Here is a 19,946-nt window from a genome sequence, read left to right as displayed (position 1 = left end):
CTGCGTGGAGGCGCGGTGGCAGGGGCGGCGCCGCAGGGAGCCGGCGGGCACCGCGCGGAGGCGGCGGGCGGGGCCGACCGGGGGGCGCTGGCCGAGATGACTGACAGGCGGCGCGGGGGCAGCCCGGCCGCCGTTTGGAAACTGCAGTTGGCGCCGCCAGGTTTCCCCGCCGGCCAGACGCGGCGGCCCGGGAGCGCGCGAGTCGAGCGGTCGCGGGCTCTCGCTCCGCCGCGGAGACGCTGCGGCGGCCGGGGAGCCCGAAGGGGAGCCCAGCATGTCGCTGCCTCCGGAGAAGGCGTCCGAGCTGAAGCAGCTCATCCACCAGCAGCTGAGCAAGGCGAGGCGGGGCGGGCGGCGGGGGCCGGGCTGGGGCGGGAGGCAAGCTCTGCGGAGTCGCGTCGAGCACAGCTGTGGGGCAGCAGGCCGTCGCTTCACCGGGGAGGTGGCGGCGGAGGGGCTGCCGGTGCTCTGGAGTGGAAGTGTTGCCGGTCCTTGGGGCTCAGCTGGGGCCCCGCAGCAGCCGCCTCCCGCCCGCCGCGTGCCTGTGCCGAGTGTCGGCGTCTTTCAGCCCCGCCGTGGTCTTGACACGGCATTGTGTCCCCCAGATTCATAAAGGGTCAGTCAGTTAACTCACGGTCACATCTAAAAAGTTGAAAGCTGACACTTAGCCTTTGATCGTCTCCTGCAGGTCTCTACTCTCAAAAAATTGGTTTCGGTTGAGTGTTATTTGTGGGGAAATGCTAGCAAAGGTAATAGATAAGCAGTAGAGCTTATTTTTAGAATTCGTACTAAAAAATTCATCTTTAAACGTGTTTTTCCTTTTAAAAACGTTATCTTTATTCTCAGTGAATTTCGGTGACAGTTTCACATTTATTGTTACTTTAGAGGTCTTTCTGAATTTAGTCTACACTCTCATTATGATTATTTTTGGGGGGGCGGGTCAGTATTTTAGAAAGAGGTTAGCTAGTTGGCAATCTTTGACTGATTTGTAACGTTGTAAGCCGTAATGCGAGTTTTCTGCATAGATGGATGTCCATGGCAGGATAAGAGAAATCCTTGCTGAGACCATACGGGAAGAACTGGCACCTGATCAACAACAGTTATCAACGGAAGATTTGATCAAAGCCCTTAGACGCCGGGGAATCATTGATGATGTGATGAAAGAACTTAATTTTGTTACTGTGAGTAATCTTTTAGAGGAAAAAATTTGAGAGTCTAAGTATATTCTCATGCTTACTGCTGCTCGTAGGGTCCATATTTGGGGCCTCTCCTTTTAGTAAAACTACTTTTTAAATAAGACCATTTTGTCTAGTAATATCCTTGTCTCAAGTATGAGCTACTCTACTCTTGAATGGAGCAGGTAGGATTATGCCTCAGTGAAATTGGAGTTATGGACCTGATTATTCCCTTTGTAGTGAGAGTTTTCTCTTGTTATTTTCTAGGTCTGTAACTTTAAGTATATATATTAGTCAAATTAGTTCACTCCAACCTAATTCTTTTTTACTAATATTCTATAATTTTTCTAGATTAAGCTTATTTTTAAAATAAACACATTCTTTTGGCACTGTGTTTTCTAAGATGAACAAATTATCAGTTTCTTTAAGAAAATAATTGTCTGCATAAGAACCTTCAAATCTTTTCATACAAATAGGTCAGTAGTGAGGTGATAGCCTCTCAGTACACAAATTAGTAAGTAGGTCTTCTTTTGAAACTGAGGCAATAATGAGAGACTGTGACCTCAATACCTAGGTAATATATTGTGAAAATTGGATGGACTTCATAATACACCAGGGAATAAGTGTTTTAGTACAGCATCCTTTTTTGGTTTTTGAGGTTTATAAACTCATTTGTTATAAAAATTGACCTAGTAACAGCTTCTGCTGTGTGAATGTGTCACTTCCTTATTAAAATCAGTTCTGGTCCTGGTGGAATCACAAGCCGGATGTTATATGAGGTTTGGAGAAAATTTAACCTTTTGTAAAGTGTTAAGAATTTGTTTTAGCATTCTGTGGACATGGCTTGAACATTAATTCCTTCGTGTTAGACTTTAGGAGTGACCAGTTGCATTACTGTTTTGGCAGGCTTTTCATTATTTTAACTATGCTAGGAAAGTAAGGACATTTTGAGGGGATTTTATCCTATCTACTTTTGGTTCAGTTCTTAGTCCCATTATTGGCATTTCCTTGCTTAACTATAATTTTTGTTTTCTAATTTGTTTTGATTTTTTTCTGCCATTCTAGGATAATGTTGATCAAGAACTCCCTTCCTCTCCAAAACAACCTGTTGGCTTTACTGACAGACAATCAACGTTGTTAAAAAAAAGTATGTATATTTCTTTTTAACATTAATTTAGTTGTGGATAGTACTGCATATTGATGGGCTGTACTGTTTGGTATTTGATAGAAAACATTTCGATTTTTTTTTTCCAGAATGAGATACTTATATTTTTGTGATTAATCATCCAAAAAACTTAGATTCTATTTTGCATGAAGTATATCAGAAGATTTAATGTATAGCTGGGTGGAAGCAAAAACAGGACCACCTGTTTCTCATATTTTATTAATATATCTTATAAATTGTACAGCCTTGCTTTTTTAATGGCAATGTAATTATCTAACAAGTATACTAGCTGAGTTGGTAATTGACTGAATTGCTTTGTGGAGGTGAAGGAATGTTTGATAATCAACTAAAAAATAAAGGTATCCTAAACCTTGGCTCTGACTCCTTTCTAGCTGGGAGAAAGTAGCCAGAGTGTAAATTCAGAAAAAGATATCGTATTGGGTATCTTTTCTTCGCGGGGTACACAGGGGCCTGGTATCTAGTAAATATGTTACTCTTTATTTAGTCTTTGGTTTTATTTCTGTCAAGTTATTATTTCCTATTGTCTTGATCACATTGCTTAAGTTAATTGGCAGTTTCCTCATATATATTGCTACACTTTACAGCTAATATTGATCCAACACGGAGGTATCTTTACCTTCAGGTTTTGGGTGGAAAAGCTTTCTTGGAACATCTGCAAGAACCTGAGCCTTTACCAGGACAAGCTTGTTCAACTTTTACTTTATGTTTACATTTTCGAAACCAACGTTTTCGTTCTAAACCTGTTCCATGTGCCTGTGAACCAGATTTTCATGATGGCTTTTTACTTGAAGTACACAGAGAAAATTTAGGTAAGGAGCAATAATAAATTGCCATTTAATTTTGTAAATCTTTGTTAGGTTTTATTGCAGTACAACTTCTGCAATAAACAACTTCTGCTTAAGGAGAGATTTATAATGGATGAATCTCCCAGTCTTTTGTTTTATTTTTTTTCCCTCGCTGCTTTTTTCTACTTAAACTACTTACACCTACCTTCTTGCTTTATTTTTTGCAAATTAGTTTTCCCTGAATATTATTTTTTGACTGTTTTAATGGTTGGTTCTTTAGTAATAAAAATTTAAATGCTTGTTAGGTAGAGAATGAGACAGGATCCTTCTCATTTATGAAAGATGGCTAGATTTATGATGTCACATAACTTTTACAATCAAAGTTTAGATGTGAATCTATTACTCATTTTTATGACTTTAAAATTATGATGCTTGATTACTGTAATTATTTTACATTGTTTCTTTCTGTAAAGGTATCTTACATATTTTAGTTGTCAGTATCAAAATCTTTATAACATATTTGTAAACTTAACAGTTTTATAATTATACGTTCAGAATTTTAGATTACTGAGATGGCTAATGCACTACTAAAATTTTGTTACTTTTTACCCGGTGAAAAATGTTACCTTAATAAGGCAGTTAATGGCTTAAATTGCTAGCTCCAAGGTGCTGGATATTTCAGTTTTGTGTAGGTAATACAGTGGTTGTTTCTAGAGGCTTTGGGATAAAGGTATTTTATTCCTAAAATACCTTTATTAAAGGGGAATAATGGTATAATGGTACCTTTATTAAAGGGAAATATTAAAGGGGAATGTTGACATATTTGAAGGCCTTTTATTGTGGTAGCATATATTATTTATGTACTTTTGAAGAGCAGACTTACCTCTTAGAGGTCAGAAAACACCAATATGCATTAAGTAACTAAGTAACTTGTCACAGTTCCCCCAGTCCTCTCAAAAGTTAGTGATACAAATAGGACTGTACTTTTATTCCCAGTCTGTGTAGCATGCTTCCTGAGGCATTGCCAACTTGCTCTGTTTGATTTTATTTGTTTATTATTAGTATCCTTTTCAATGAATGTATTCTTTTACATTGGTCTAACTGGATATGTAATGTGGTGTAATTTTTTTGTTTATGTTACTAGGTGATGGAACTAGAATGGCTGATTCAACAACAATGTTATCAATAAGTGACCCAGTTCATATGGTGCTAATCAAAACAGACATATTTGCCGAGACCACTTTAGTAGCATCCTATTTTCTTGAATGGCGATCGGTTTTGGGCTCAGAAAATGGAGTGACCAATCTTACTGTGGAACTTATGGGTGTAGGTATGATGATTAATATCACTGTTACCTTTTTATAGCCACAGTTGGTTTGTAAATACATTTTACATTTTAAAAATGCCTTTGTAAGCCAAGGGGGAAACATGTAAAAAGAGTTTCATTGGAATTACAGTGGTTCTGTAATTACAGTTCTATAATTACAGTTACAGAACTTCACAGTCACTCTGGCCTTGTCTAAAGGAAAAAAATTTTTTTTCTGTGAGATGCATAAAGAAATCCTGACGGTTTTTTTCCTCCAAATTTATTTGCTATAAAGAAAGTTAAGATTCTTCACACACACACGAACGCACTCACCCATACGTGACAACCTCCATCCTAGCACAGCCCAGAGTACTGCACATCCCATCAGTGCCAGGGCCTTCCTGTACCAGCGGTTCTTGCAGAACATGGAGTAGGTATTCTTCTAACCTTTTACAGGTGGGAAAGGGGCTCAAAGAAGGGCTAATTTGCTCAATGTCAGTATCAATTGTAGTATTGTTTGAGAACGGAGATGGTACCTGTCTTGTCACCATTGTTTTCCTGGACTCTTGCATGCTACCTGATACGTAATACATATTTGCTAGTGGAATGAAAAACAAAATAAAACCTGCACTGTTTTAAACACTACATATTATGCAATTACTGGGTTGATCAAAAAGATCTTATGGAAAAACCTGGACGAACCTTTTGGCCGACCCAATACTTGTGGTATTGAAATTTGGTTACAGAGTTAAACTTGGCCAGTGGACAATAGAGCTTTAGTAATTTAGATTTTGATAAGTTAGAACCCAGAATACGTTTTTCCATAAGTAAATAGTAGGGCGAAAGCTCTATGTAGGAGATTTAAAAATATATATATCTATTTATTTATTTGGCTGCGCTGGGTCTTAGTTGCAGCGTGCGGGATCTAGTTCCCTGAGCAGGGATTGAACCCGGGGCCCTTGCATTAGGAGTGCAGAGTCTTAACCACTGGACCACCAGGGAAGTCCCAGGATATTTATTCTCAAAAGAGATACCTATTATTTGTTTTCAAATATAGACCTAACACAATAGTCATAGAATGACCTGGAAATTTCTGATTCATCAAAGAAATATTAAATAGTTCTGGTATGAAGTATATTTGTTTTCTAATTCTTTAGATACAGGCATGGATTAAAAATTTGTATGCACATGTAATGTGAAAAATGGGAAGGGATAAATGGAAATTTACTGTATGTGACAAAATGTATAAATATTTTCTGAGAATGAGGTGTTAACAATTGCTTTGTACTCAGCCATGAAAAGGAATGAAATTGGGTCGTTTGTAGAGACGTGGATGGACCTAGGGAGTGTCATACAGAGTGAAGTAAGCCAGAAAGAGGAAAACAAATACCGTGTAATAATGCATATATGCAGAATCTAGAAAAATGGTACAGATGATCTTATTTGCAAAGCAGAAATAGAGACACAGATGTTGAGAACAAATGTATGGATACCAAGGGGGGGGGTGGGAAGAATTGGGAGACTGGGATTGACACATATACATTATTGATACTAAAAAAAAGAAGAAGAAAAAAAACCCAGTTGCTTTGACTTTGTTTTTAATGAAGATAAAAATCAAGAATCATAAATTCTTTAGGTCTGGAAAGTCCTTTAAAATGTGATTTGGAAGCTAAGAAAATAGGTAATCTCCTTATAACTAGATAAAGGCCTTTGAACAAAATAAAAACTAATTTGATTTGGTTCATTTTTAATATGAATATTAAAGATGACATTAAATATTATCTTTATTTCATGTAAGTGGTAAAGTACAAAAATTCTTAAATTATTTTGGTTGAACTTTGATTGACTAAATATATATAGTATTAAAACTTCTGAAGTTACATTTATTTACATTTACAGGCACAGAATCAAAAGTTTCTGTGGGAATTTTAAATATAAAACTTGAGATGTACCCACCACTCAATCAAACATTATCTCAGGAAGTAGTGAACACACAGGTAAATAATCCTGAATTTCTCTTCTTTGTGTGTGTGTTTTCATAGTAGTATATTTACCTGTTAATTGTAGAAAGTGTTCTCTTTTTAGAAAATTATCATTTGTTAGTTTTAAGCAAGAGAAGGACAGTATGAATCATTATTTAAAAATTTTTGTCTGGGGTCAAAAATGGTGGCTCTGGGGCTTCCCTGGTGGCGCAGTGGTTGAGAGTCCGCCTGCCGATGCAGGGGACATGGGTTCGTGCCCCGGTCAGGGAGGATCCCACATGCCGTGGAGAAGCTGGGCCTGTGAGCCATGGCCGCTGAGCCTGCACGTCCGGAGCCTGTGCTCCGCAGCGGGAGAGGCCACAACAGTGAGAGGCCCGCATACCTCAAAAAAAAAAAAAAAATGGTGGCTCTGACTACTGTATGGAGACTGGATTGTCCTGGGAAGTGTGAGAACAGGGAGACCAGTTAGGAGGCCCTTACAGACAAGCGATGGTGGTGTCTTCGATTAGGGTACTGGTAACGATGGAGGAAATGCAGAGATTTGTTACATATTTGAAGTAATTAATTAAGCAGAATGAATATAAATTGATATATATTTTTTAAATTTCAAGCTTGCTTTGGAACGTCAGAAAACTGCAGAGAAAGAGCGTTTATTTCTTGTGTATGCTAAGCAGTGGTGGAGAGAATATTTGCAAATTCGACCCTCACACAATTCACGGCTGGTTAAGATTTTTGCACAGGTTTGTAAGTTGTATGAGAAAAGCTTCACACCTGTATTTGAGATTTACTGTTGTAAATGTAAATTTCATTTAACTTGAATTTGTAAAATGTATTTATTCCAGACAAATGAAAGTTTATTTATAAAATAGAATGCTGAATTTGTAGTACTCTCTTACAGTAGTAAGTAGGTGAGTGACATAACACAATCTTTGTTTTATTTTGGTTTTCTTTTTCAATTGTTTTTCTAAACCTTTTTTGAATATATTTGATTTAAATTAGATGAAAACTCATTTTGTTTAACTTGGAGTGTGTCCTTGATAGATACTTTGTACTAAATTATTAAGTACTGGGACACTTTGCAATTTATATATAAATTCAACTTTCATGTGCAGAATTGGGAGTGTAGGCATGTATTTTTTTGTTAGAGTACTTTTTTAAGGCAAACAATATTGCATGTAATAATTTTATTTAACCCATATCTCTAAGCTGGTGATCAGCAATATTTTACAGCAATTTAGTTATGTATCTCTGCCTCTGTTGTTTATTTTTATTATAATTTAAAAATATTTATTTATTTTTATTTGGCTGTGCCAGGTCTTAGTTGGGCACGCGGGATCTTTAGTTGCAGCATGTGGGATCTAGTTCCCTAACCAGGGATCGAACCTGGGCCCTCTGCATTGGGAGCGCAGAGTCTTAAATGCTGGACCACCAGGGAAGTCCCTCTGCCGCTACTTTTTCTGTATCCTAAGTCCATTTTCTGTTATTAATGAACCAACATAAGATAAATGATCACATCCTTTTTTTTTTTTTACAGCTTCTGAGGAACCATTCAAATATTTTATATGTATTCAGCCTCGAGTAGGTGCTTTCATAGGAGTATAGTGTATTTTGGGTAGTATTTCTCAGATCCTATACATTTGTCTAGCTTTAACCTACATTCCCTAGATTTTAGAACAGACTAAAAATGGTTCAGTTTCTAGGTGAGGAGCTTGAGAATGGGAAACCTAGTTGACTGGTGGTGGAAATGCGGGAAGTGGCTTCTGACTTTCCAATAGCGTTGTCTATACGTTGAATGACTGGGCAGGTGACGTCAGGACAAGGGTGAAGAGAAACCAGTTGAGGTATAACTGGCTCCCTGCTGTCTATATAGTCTAGGGTGCGGTTATTCACTGCCCTGTGAATCCCGGACCAGAGGGGGGACCTGCACAGGGAGGGAGGGAGGAAGTGGATCAGAGAAATGGCACAGGGAAGAACTGAATAATGTCCTGTTGTGTATACATACACACCACACCTTCTTTATCCATTCACCCCTTGATGGACACTTAGGTGTTTCCATAACTTGGCCGTTATGAATAATGCTGCAGTGACCTGGGATGGGTGTGTAGGTATCTCTTTGAGATGCTGATTTCAGTAGCTTTGGATGTACATCCAGGAGTCGGATTGCTGGGTCGTACGATGGTTTAAGTTCTTACTGTCACAGGCTTTGGAGTCACATGGCTCAGTGTTTGAATCCTGGCTCTGTTGTGTAATAGCTGTAGCTTCAGTTTCTTTAACTTTATTTATTTATTATTGTATTTATTTATTTTTGGCTGCGTCGGGTCTTCGTTGCTGTGCGCCAGCTTTCTCTAGTTGCAGCGAGCGGAGGCTATTCTTCGTTGCAGTGTGTGGGCTTCTCATTGTGGTGGCTTCTCTAGTTGCAGAGCATGGGCTCTAGGTGTGTGGGCTTAAGTAGTTGTGGCATGAGGGCTCAGTAGTTGTGGCACGAGGGCTCAGTAGTTGTGGCACATGGGCTTAGTTGCTCTGCATGTAGCTTCAGTTTCTTTATTGATGAAATGAAAATAATAAGAGATGTTATGAGGATTAAAAGAAAAATTGCAGGCACAACACTCAGTAGCCTAGTGCTGCATGTCAGGTGAGCACTCAAGAAGTGGTGTCCAGAATTACTTCCTCTTATTAATGTATTCTAAGAAAAAGTGTTAAAATTGGGAATGATTAACCTGTCATTACAGATAATGTTTTCCCCTTCTCCTCCAGGATGAAAATGGGATAAATAGACCAGTCTGTTCTTATGTTAAACCACTTCGAGCTGGGAGGCTTCTGGATACTCCAAGGCAAGCAGCAAGATTTGTTAATGTCCTTGGTTATGAAAGAGCCCCTGTTATCGGAGGAGGAGGTAAACAGGAACAGTGGTGCACTCTGCTGGCCTTTCTCTGTAGAAACAAGGTATCCTACACACATAATAGAACTAAAAACCAGTACATCATAGTTATTGTGAGTTTATGGTATATTTGTAAAAGAATTAACTTCGGAAAAAAGTACGTATTGTCAATTTGAACAAGTCACGATCTTGTTTTCATCATTTTCCTTAACATTTAAATGTCAGTACATTAAAAAAAAAAACTTCACGGGATTCCCTGGTGGTGCAGTGGTTGAGAGTCCGCCTGCCGATGCAGAGGACATGGGTTTGTGCCCTGGTCCGGGAGGATCCCACATGCCGCGGAGCGGCTGGGCCCATGAGCCATGGCCGCTGAGCCTGCGTGTCCGGAGCCTGTGCTCCGCAACGGGAGAGGCCACAGCGGTGAGAGGCCCGCGTACTGCAAAAAAACAAAAAAACAAAAAAAAAACTTCACATCTTTATTTTCTCAAGTAATTTCTTATTTAACATAATGTGATTTTTGTGAGGTGTAGGGACCTACAAGCACTATAGTGTCAGAAACCAAGGTGGAGAGGTAAACAGTGAATTAGATATAGCACCAAGACCAGAACCATGGTCTTTTAGTACTATTTATGGGTTAAAATTTGCTTAGATGGTACTTTATTTTTTTTTTATTTTGCGGTACGCGGGCCTCTCCCATTGCGGAGCACAGGCTCCAGACGCGCAGGCTCAGCGGCCATGGCTCACGGGCCCAGCCGCTCCGCGGCATGTGGGATCTTCCCGGACCGGGGCACGAACTCGTGTCCCCTGCATCGGCAGGCGGACTCTCAACCACTGCGCCACCAGGGAAGCCCGGTACTTTTTTTTTTTTAAAGAGAAAATGGCAGTTACAAATTGAATATGGAAAAAAAAATGTTGGATTGCACGGTATTTAGTTCCAAATATAAGTATATATTTAAGAATTTGTGTATATATATTGATGTTGAACGTAAATGATTTCAGTAAACTAGTTTTATATATTATGGTATATTTTCTAATTTTCTGTGTTCTAAAATTTTGATGATATTATGAAAACAAGACTATCTTTAGCATTACAACTCTGTTGAAACACAACAGAAAAAATAAATTTCTTTAATGTATTATTGTTTTGAAATAATTTTTAGTCTGAAGTTGTGTAAATAGTACATATGGGTATTCACAAGGCAAAGCTTATACATTGGAAGAAACCATTTAGATTAAAGATTGATTTGTCAATTGGAAAGCTTTTTAAAGACAATTGAAAATAGTTAAACATTACTTATCAAAAAAATTATTTTGATTTATTCCCAAGTTGTAGTTCCCAGAAGTTGTATGTATGGATTTAAACTTTTCAAATATAGTAGGAATGGTACATATTTTAAATTATTATCTAAATAATTCTTTTGTAAAACAAATAATCACCCCCTTTGATTCTCTGTTTTATTTTCTTTACCTGAGTTTATTTGAAGAGATAGCACAGCTTGACTTAGAAGTTTGAAAATTATTTAAAATATTTTTCTTGCACAAACAATAGCTTTACAACAGTAAAGGTGAAATTTCACCCATAATTCTATTTTTCATCTATTTTATATTTTTATGTTTCTCTCCTGTGTATATATGATTTTTCCATAATTATAATTGATATAAATAAAATTTTGTGCCCTGCTTTTATAAATTAGCATTATGTTTTGAACATTTTCCTATGTGTTGCTACAGTCATTATGATCTCCATCTTTTAATGGCTGAATAAAGTTTTCATGAGTTGATATACAAAATCTACTTAACAGTTTTGTTGTCATAGGGTCTGTTTTGCCATCATAGGAACTGTTTCTTTTGGCTAAGTTAGGCTTGCTTCCAATTTTTTTGATATCACTGCGAATGAATTTTTGCATTGAATGTCTTTGGTTATATTGTTATTTTTCTTTTGAAATTTTTTTCTAATACAAAATCTCATGTATAGAAATAACTGGGTCTAAAAGGTTGGATATTATATTTTTCAAAAGTCAATTTAACAATTATAAGGTGCTATTTGTTTTATTATTGTTAATTAAAAGACAGCAGTGTAGAGCCACTAATGCAAAATTTGGGGGGAAAGAAATCATCCCTCATTCTAACACTGACCTCAATAGTTATTTTTGCTTTTGTATATTACCTGTAGTCCTACACTTAAATATCTTCATATAATTATAGCCTTACTGTTTAATTAATTTTAATACTTTTTTCACAGAAAATATCAGATATTTTCTATTATTTTTGTTTTTTCATAATTTTTTAAAATTGTGAAAGTAATATAACATTATCAAAGAGAGTTTAGACAAGAGAAGGGGAAACTATATATATATAATCTACGCTAATTGTAGCTATTGTTGGTGTTCTGTTGTTCTTTTATCCAATCATTTTTTTCTATGTATGTATTTCCTTAAAACGATCATGTATAGATACTTTAATTCATTGTTTTAATTTAAGTTTGAGTATTTTCCTGTTTATTTTCATTTCCTACTATATGATTTGTCAGCTTGTGTGTTCATGCCCTTTAGCTATTTATCTTTAAATTCTTACTGCTTTCCTTCTATGTTGTATGAGTTTTTTATAAACTTTGGAATCTTAGAGTGTACATATTATGACTATCAGATTTGTAGGCACTGACTTTGTAAAATAGGTGCTTTTAAAATTTGTATGTTCTTTTTTTCCCTCATTGTTTTAGCTTAACACTGGACTAATGATTAAAAGTGAAAATTTAATAATACTTTTTATTTGCAATTTTGTATTTAAAGAGGAAACAATATGAAGGAGTAAATAGTTAATTTTACTTCCTTTCATTTCCAGGGAGACTGTGAAGACCATGCCAACCTCCTGTGCAGCCTCCTTCTCGGATATGGGCTGGAAGCCTTTGTCTGTGTCGGGACAAAGGCCAAGGGAGTGTCCCACGCGTGGGTTATGACGTGTGGGACTGATGGAACCATCACTTTTTGGGAGAGTTTAACAGGACACAGGTTTGTCAACTAAGTTTATAAGGATATTAACATGAGGGTGTAAATGTTGTAAACTATAGGTTCTTTGTTTGTATTGATGATACTCAAAGACACGTATTGATAATTTTGGTTATGTAAAAAATTACTTCAAGTAAGATAGCTAGGAACTAAACTCTAAGAAAATTTCTACACCTAAAATGTTCTTTACCAACATGATATTAATAAAAAATGAATTATGTTTATTTTTAATTTTGTGTAATTGGCTTATGTTTCTTCTTTTCTTTTCTTTTTGGCCGTGCGTGCCACGTGGCATGCGGGATCTTAGTTCCCCGAGAAGGGATTAAACCGCGCCCCCTGCAGTGGAAGTGTGGAGTCTTAACCACTGGACCACCAGGGATGTCCTGGCATATGTTTTTCCTGATGATCGTCCCTAAGCCTAAAAATAAATACAAGTTGTAAATCATTTCTTTTGAAAATTTGATGTGGTTACCAACTCTGTGTTGGTAAATCCACTGTACTTTTTTTCAGTGTCATCAGATTTTGAAAGAGCGAAATGTTCCCTCCTTCCTGGAACATTCTCTTCCTTAGCTTCTCTCGTAGCACTGTGTTTCAGTTTTCATTATTCCTCTTTGGCTGTTCTCTGTTTTCCTTCATTTTATCTTCAAATGTGAGAGTTCCTGAAGGCACAGCCCTGGGCCCTCTTCTCATTTTCCTGGGTTTTCTTTTTCCTTGGTTGATAATCATTTTAATTAGTTGTACCTAAAAATGTGTAACTAAATTATTTTGTTATATGATAAATGTTTTTGATCTTAATGCTATACACAGAATATGTTCTTGTGTTAAAGGAATAAAATTGGTTCTATATCATAAGATGTGCCATACAGTTAACATAGAGTAATCAAATTGTGGAAATAGAAGAAAGAAAAACAAGTATTAAACTGTACTCTTGGGAAATAGTTATGACCTTAAGTGTTAGAATAATTTTTTTCCTCAATAAGCTGCTGTTGTCTTATTTTTTAAGTTCTTATTATATAAAATTATGATTAACCTTTTTTAGGTACCTCCACAAACCTACGAGTCCTGATGAGCCTTCAGCTGCTGAACAGCCCAAACCGTTGTACCCGTATAGAACAATCGGTTGTGTTTTCAATCATCAGATGTTCCTGGGAAACTGTCAGCCCTCTGACTCAGTAGAAAGCTGTGTATTTGATTTGAATGATGAGTCCAAATGGAAACCCATGAGTGAGGAAGCAATTAAATCCGTTTGTGCTCCAGGGGCCACCACGTCCCTCCCTCCCTTCCCTCCGCTGTGTGCGTCCACGATCGATGCTTCGGTAACAAGCAATGAAATTGAAATGCAGCTCAGGCTACTCGTGTCGGAACACAGGAAGGTAATTAACACTGATGTTTGTGCTTTCCTGCAGTTTTTTCATTTGTTTATGTATTTAATAATTTGGGGGGCATGTAAAATAGTGCCAATCAATATTCTAGCCCTAAACAAAGCAAATTCAATCCCTTCCTTTATGAAGCTTGTAGTTTTGAAAATCATGAGAATAAAGTTCTGAGATTCAAAAATTTCTAAACTCACCAATACTTCGAGAATTTATTGCTTCCTTCTAGAAATGAAGAACGGTGGACTTGTTCAGACTTTTGTGAATTTGGATTTCCTCTTTTTAAAGTACTTACATCATTCCCCATTGAAAATATTGGGTTAATTTTTTTCATATTCATTTTTTTCCAGGTTTGTTTAGTTTGTTTTGTTTTTCTATTACATTAAAGTAGGTAGATGTAAGATGGTATCCTCGTTGTGTCTTTAATTTGCATTTCCCTGATTGCTGATGAGATCAAGTTTCTTATTAGTCATTTAGATTTCTTTTGTAAAGGGCCTTAAAGGAAACATAAAAAGAACTAATCATAAAGGAAAAGATTAGTATGTTTTAAGAACTTATTTTAAGAACTTATGTTCGTCAAAAGAAATCATTAAGAGAGTGAAAAAGCAGCCTTGGAGTGGGAAAAGTTATTTGCCACACATATAACCAACAAAAGACTAGAGTCCAAAACTTCTACAGAAGATTGATTTCTAATTCACCTTTTGGGATTCCCTAGTAGACTCCCCACCTTGGGTGAGCCCTGATACTCATGTTCCTTGAGACCATCAAAGGCAAGCTGATTATCAAGCATGTTCTCTGGGCTCCCAATTACTCTTAGCTTTGGCCTCTAAAATCTTACCTACTTGCCAACTCCTCAAAGCATTTAGGAATATGTTTTGGGAAGTATTTAATGTGGCATCTGTAGTGTGTTTGCAGCAATAAGTGGGTCAGGGCCCCAGCTCACTGCACTGCTGGAAGCCAAAGCCCCTGACTTGTGCCCTCCATTGCTTGTATTGCCTTTTAGTTTTCTTAGCTCCTGTTCACAAATGAAACCGATATTTTATTACATTGTAAGAGTTACTTTGTATAGAAAAAGAAAACAAAACTGAGCTGGATGCCATTGATGATCACTAGCTAAGTTAATGGTGTCTGTAAACCAGCAAGTGGGATTCGGAGGAAAAGTATAGGTGATCATAGACCTTGGAATCACTTGAAACCAGTTGTAACTGAATGTGAAATTAGATCTGTTATGATAATCAAAATATTTAGAATTTTGAGTTTGTTTGTAACATTAAAAAAAAATCACGTGTCTAGATAGCAATAGTTCATTTGATATTATAAATGACATTAGAATTGCCTTCAACATGTTTTAAGTTCCCTGAGGGCCTAAAGCCTGTGCTCTTCGGTACCTTTTACAGAATAAATGCTTGGTAAATATTTGAGCTTAATTATATATGCAATTGTTTGTTGACTTTTTTCCCATACTACAGTTGAATTTATGGTGGGAGCAATCAAATTAAGCAGATTCAACCTTGCTAAACTCTTTAAAGTTAAATGAAATGTGACCTCAGGGGGCTTCCCTGGTGGCTCAGTGGTTGAGAGTCCACCTGCCAATGCAGGAGACATGGGTTCGTGCCCCGGTCCGGGAAGATCCCACATGCCGTGGAGCGGCTGGGCCCGTGAGCCATGGCCACTGAGCCTGCGTGTCTGGAGCCTGTGCTCCGCAACGGGAGAGGCCACAGCAGTGAGAGGCCCGCGTACCGCAAAAAAAAAAAAAAAAAAAAAAAAAATGTGACCTCAGAATTCAGTGACACTCTGTCTTCCGCGGTAGGATGATTCCTTATGGTCTTGTGGATATTAAGGAAGTACAGGATTTGGAGCCTTCACTAACATTGCATTGGCCGATTTTTGTTGTTTCTCTAAGAAGTAAAACCTGATACCTGAGGTTCCTTTTATAATTTTTACTTCTGTGTATCCTTATAATAATAGGAAGCTAAGAAAATTATGACAGGTTTTAAAAATCTCTTGGCATACAGTAAAATAATCAATTATTAAAATCAATAAAATAATCAATTTCCCTTTCGATTGCTGTAGGATCTTGGCCTCACTACTGTTTGGGAAGACCAGCTTTCCTATCTCTTATCACCCGCTCTGGCATCTTATGAATTTGAGCGTACAACCAGTATATCTGCGGGCAATGAAGAATTTCAGGACGCCATCAGGAGGGCTGTACCTGATGGTCACACATTTAAAGGGTTCCCGATACACTTTGTGTATAGAAATGCGCGGCGCGCCTTTGCCACATGTCTTCGGTAGGTGGATTGTAACATAGATGTTTCTGACTTAATCTCAGCCATCAGTATGGTTCTCATTTAGGAATGAGTTCAGAGTCACACAGGCAGCTCTTATGATACATCCTTCTGCCACAGGTTGTGATTCATTAGGACCAGAATGTAGCTCTAGAGAGTTCGGGATAATTTTCCCAATGGTTTTGGTGCAATCTAGTTGAGGATCACTGATCTTATATAGCGTCACTTTAAAAATTTATAGACTATGAGGAAATAGTTTATAATTTGAATAGTTTTACCAAAATTATAGAGCCATTGGTAGCAGAGACAGGATTTTTTTTTTTTTTTTTTTTTTTTTTTTTTTTTTTTTTTTTTTTTTTGGTGGTACACGGGCCTCTCACTGTTGTGGCCTCTCCCGTTGCGGAGCACAGGCTCCGGACACGCAGGCTCAGCGGCCATGGCTCACGGGCCCACCCGCTCCACGGCATGTGGGATCTTCCCGGACCAGGGCACGAACCCACGTCCCCTGCATCGGCAGGCGGACTCTCAGCCACTGCGCCACCAGGGAAGCCCCAGAGACAGGATTTTTAAAAATCTTTTTTTTTAACATCTTTATTGGAGTATAATTGCTTTACAATGGTGTGTTAGTTTCTGCTGTATAACAGGGTGAATCAGCTATACGTATACATATATCCCCGTATCTCCTCCCTCTTGCGTCTCCCTCCCACCCTCCCTATCCCTAAAAATCATTTTAAATACTGACTTTCTTGGGAATAAGAAAGTAAAACCTAAATTCATTTCTTAATTGAATACATTTTCTTTCTTCTGTAGGTCTCCTTTCTGTGAAGAAATAATCTGTTGCCGTGGAGACCAGGTGCGACTGGCAGTTCGTGTCCGAGTGTTTACTTACCCTGAATCTGCATGTGCTGTTTGGATCATGTTTGCTTGTAAATATCGCTCAGTACTATAGGACTAACTAACATTTCTATAAGAATATACCTGTATTTTATTGGAATTTTACACGTTGTATTGATACATTACTAGCTGTTTAGAGGTTCATTATTTTAAAAATCACAGTCTGGCTTGGATGTCATATTTCACTTTTGTATATACCTGACTAATAATGTTTGAAAAAAATCATGATGTGTGTATTTAAAAATTAAGGATGAAAAACTTATATAAATCTGAGTGGAAGTTAGTATAAATTAAGTGTGTATCCTATTTTAATAAATGCTACTTTGTTTATAGGTAGTCAGTAGTTTAAATATGAATATAAAATTTACTCAGTTTTCTTTACATTAGCAGGTAATCAGAACGTTATTTGTCTAAGGGTTTGAGCCATAGTAAAATTAATATGATTATTATTTTTCATAGATTAATGGGATTATTTTATATAAGTTAGGAGACTTTAACTTCACAACAGATTTATTTATTACATAGATGAAAATACATTTTGATGAGTTTACCACTTTTGTGGTTTACCCATAACCATAGGGATATTTGTGGCTTTCCAGAGAGTTATGGGAAGATATGGATGCAGGAGCAGGGAAAAAACTAGTACCAGAAAAGCATAAATATTAGTAACAAAACAAACTGCACTTGAAAGTACACAAATAATTTATAAATATTTGTTAGTTTGATTCATTATAAAAGTGAATTGGGTATTTTAGAAAAAATTTATCATACCCTTTTGTTATGATGTTGAGAAATTGTTTTCTGTAATTAATATTGGCAGTCTGTTGCTGGCTGATTTTCTGTGGTCAGAGGATTCATTACTAGCCTCTCATGGAGTCCGTCTTCTGAAACCACAGTTTTTCTTTCTTTCTTTCTTTTTCCCTTTGTGGTAAAAACATCGATGTATATGTGATAAATCTAAATCAGAATTGTGTGTGAGGCCACTGAAAAATAAGCCTCTGTGAGCGCCTCCATGCCGATGTTTGATTTTAAATTGAGCACAGTGAGCGTTGAAGAAAGAGGCTGTAGCAGTTTGACTGTAAGAAGCTGCCTGACGGATTACTTTGCAGGTCCGTCAGCCTCTCTGCACAGCTCTCGGTTCAGTTCCTTCTCCCGCCGGGCTTCTTAGGAAAGTGACTGTGTACTGTTGGCTGTGCAAGTTATTCTTTTCATCACTTTAATTCACCATCACAAATAAGATGATTTAATGTTTTAAAAATTAAAGATATCCTAAAATTTACTTTTTGTTTTATTTTTACATATGATAACTATTTATGATTTCACTTATTTAAAAAATCTGAAAATATCTCTCCTGTATCAATTTTTATTGAAAACAATCAGGAGTTTCTTGAGAGATTGACATGACTTTAGAGGATTAGAGAGATATGAGTTAGACTTTTACTCTGTTGCTGGAATTACTCACAAAGCTATTGACAGAGAAATTGGCTTGTAGTTTTCAACTTCTGGAACAAACTCTTTATGAGGCACGTACTAAGAGGCAGACTGTATAATATATGAGATCAAGGCCGTGTTATCTTTGAGGCTGGGCTTTCTACCTTATTGTGCCAGAGTAACACAGGTACTTGTAATGCGCCTTTGGTGTAAATTCTAAAATAAATTTCCTTTTTATGCACTTTAATAGAGTCTGGCATGAATTAATATTTTCCTTTAAAGATGGTTTATTTCCAAATATTATTTCAGTCCTTTTATCACTAGAATTCTGCTATTCTTCTTACTAATTTTTCTTTTTAAAAATTAAATTTACCTTGTATATTTAGCTCTGTCATAAAAATTGTTTTTCTATTAAAATTGTAAACTTTTTAAAATATAATGCTTATATTGTGTTCTTTTTAAAAAAATATTTATATATTTATTTGGTTGTGCTGGGTTGTTTTTTTTTTAATATCTTTATTGGAGTATAATTGCTTTACAGTGGTGTGTTAGTTTCTGCTTTATAACAAAGTGAATCAGCTATACATATATCCCCATATCTCCTCCCTCTTGTGTCTTCCTCCCACCCTCCCTATCCTACCCCTCTAGTTGGTCACAAAGCACCGAGCTGATCTCCCTGTGCTATGCGGCTGCTTCCCACTAGCTATCTATTTTATATTTGGTAGTATATATAAGTCCATGCCACTCTCTCACTTTGTCCCGTGCTGGGTCTTAAGTTGCAGGAGGTGGGCTCCTTTAGTTGCAACTCGCTGGCACCTTAGTTGCAGCAGGCAGGCTCCTTAGTTGTGGCATGCGAACTCTTAGTTATGGTATGTATGCATGTGGGATCTAGTTCCCTGGCCAGGGATTGAACCCAGGCCCCGGCCCCCTGCATTGGGAGCGCAGAATCTTAACCACTGCACCACCAGGGAAGTCCCTAATGTGTTCTTTTTGACAATATGTACACTAACATAGTTCTCTCTACATATGTAATATATAATAGGTATATTTATTTCATAGAATATCAGAAACCTAGAAGCTTCATTAGTCAAGCATGAACTTGTTGAATAAAACTTAACTAAATTCAGTTTCAACTAACTGAACACTCCAGGTGCCTTTAAGATATTTTCTAGTATTGAGGTATACATGTTTAGCTATGATCTGCAAAAGCATCTATAACCTGGCAGTTCTGGAAGGTACACACATTTGAAACCCATTTTTCTACTTTTTAACAGAGATAAGAGTTGAGCCAAATGAACTGAAGGCTTATATCTGAAAATAATATATCTCATAAAGTAGTATCCTGTGCCAGATATCTCACCATTGGAAGACATTAGTTATGAACCATGAATTGCTTAAACTAATTCAAACTTCTGGTTTCATGCTCTACTAAACAAGAAAATAGCTTAGGTTAGACTACAATTTGCAGTTTCATAATTTTTTTTAACTCAGATAACAATTTTTTACTTTCTACTTAAGTAGATAAGTATAGGAGTTAGATCTGTTTTTTAACATGCACCTACCTGTTATATCAATGAAAGTAGCATTGCTTTCCAGCAGTTGGTAGTTAAGAAATCATTTGAGACTAGCCAAAGCGTATGTAA

General features: G+C 37.1%; 1 protein-coding gene and 1 non-coding gene across 5 annotated transcripts; one reads left to right on the top strand and one right to left on the bottom strand.

Moving 5' to 3' along the window:
- The first annotated feature begins 113 nt into the window (after window positions 1-113).
- On the top strand, window positions 114-18,550 carry CEP76 (centrosomal protein 76). Of its 4 annotated transcripts, XM_004275970.3 has the most exons (12): window positions 116-337; window positions 1,026-1,181; window positions 2,241-2,322; window positions 2,946-3,170; window positions 4,291-4,476; window positions 6,352-6,449; window positions 7,046-7,174; window positions 9,189-9,377; window positions 12,154-12,320; window positions 13,357-13,690; window positions 15,764-15,981; window positions 16,789-18,550. In XM_004275970.3, the coding sequence occupies exons 1-12, from the start codon at window positions 275-277 to the stop codon at window positions 16,925-16,927; spliced, it is 1,986 nt and encodes a 661-aa protein (XP_004276018.1). In that variant the 5' UTR covers window positions 116-274; the 3' UTR covers window positions 16,928-18,550. The 4 variants fall into 4 exon arrangements, with proteins under 4 accessions (XP_033295376.1, XP_049554361.1, XP_004276018.1 ...); XM_033439485.2 differs by lacking the exon at window positions 15,764-15,981 and having other exon boundaries at window positions 114-337; XM_049698404.1 differs by lacking the exon at window positions 2,946-3,170 and having other exon boundaries at window positions 115-337.
- TRNAR-CCU (transfer RNA arginine (anticodon CCU)) lies at window positions 5,382-5,454 on the bottom strand. Its single transcript has one exon. It is a non-coding gene; the product is annotated as a tRNA-Arg (tRNA).
- Window positions 18,551-19,946: the final 1,396 nt, after the last annotated feature.

Source organism: Orcinus orca, chromosome 15 (assembly GCF_937001465.1).
Source record: "Orcinus orca chromosome 15, mOrcOrc1.1, whole genome shotgun sequence".
Taxonomy (NCBI): Eukaryota; Metazoa; Chordata; class Mammalia; order Artiodactyla; family Delphinidae; genus Orcinus; species Orcinus orca.
Note: the sequence above shows the minus strand (reverse complement) of the source record. Positions and strands in the feature narration are given on the sequence as shown.

Excerpts from the sequence above, each read along its gene's own strand:
- CEP76 (XM_004275970.3), top strand. The coding sequence starts at position 275 with ATGTCGCTGCCTCCGGAGAAGGCGTCCGAGCTGAAGCAGCTCATCCAC. Across the intron at positions 3,171-4,290 it reads AGTACACAGAGAAAATTTAG|GTGATGGAACTAGAATGGCT; the intron begins GTAAGGAGCAAT and ends TTATGTTACTAG. Across the intron at positions 6,450-7,045 it reads AGGAAGTAGTGAACACACAG|CTTGCTTTGGAACGTCAGAA; the intron begins GTAAATAATCCT and ends TTAAATTTCAAG.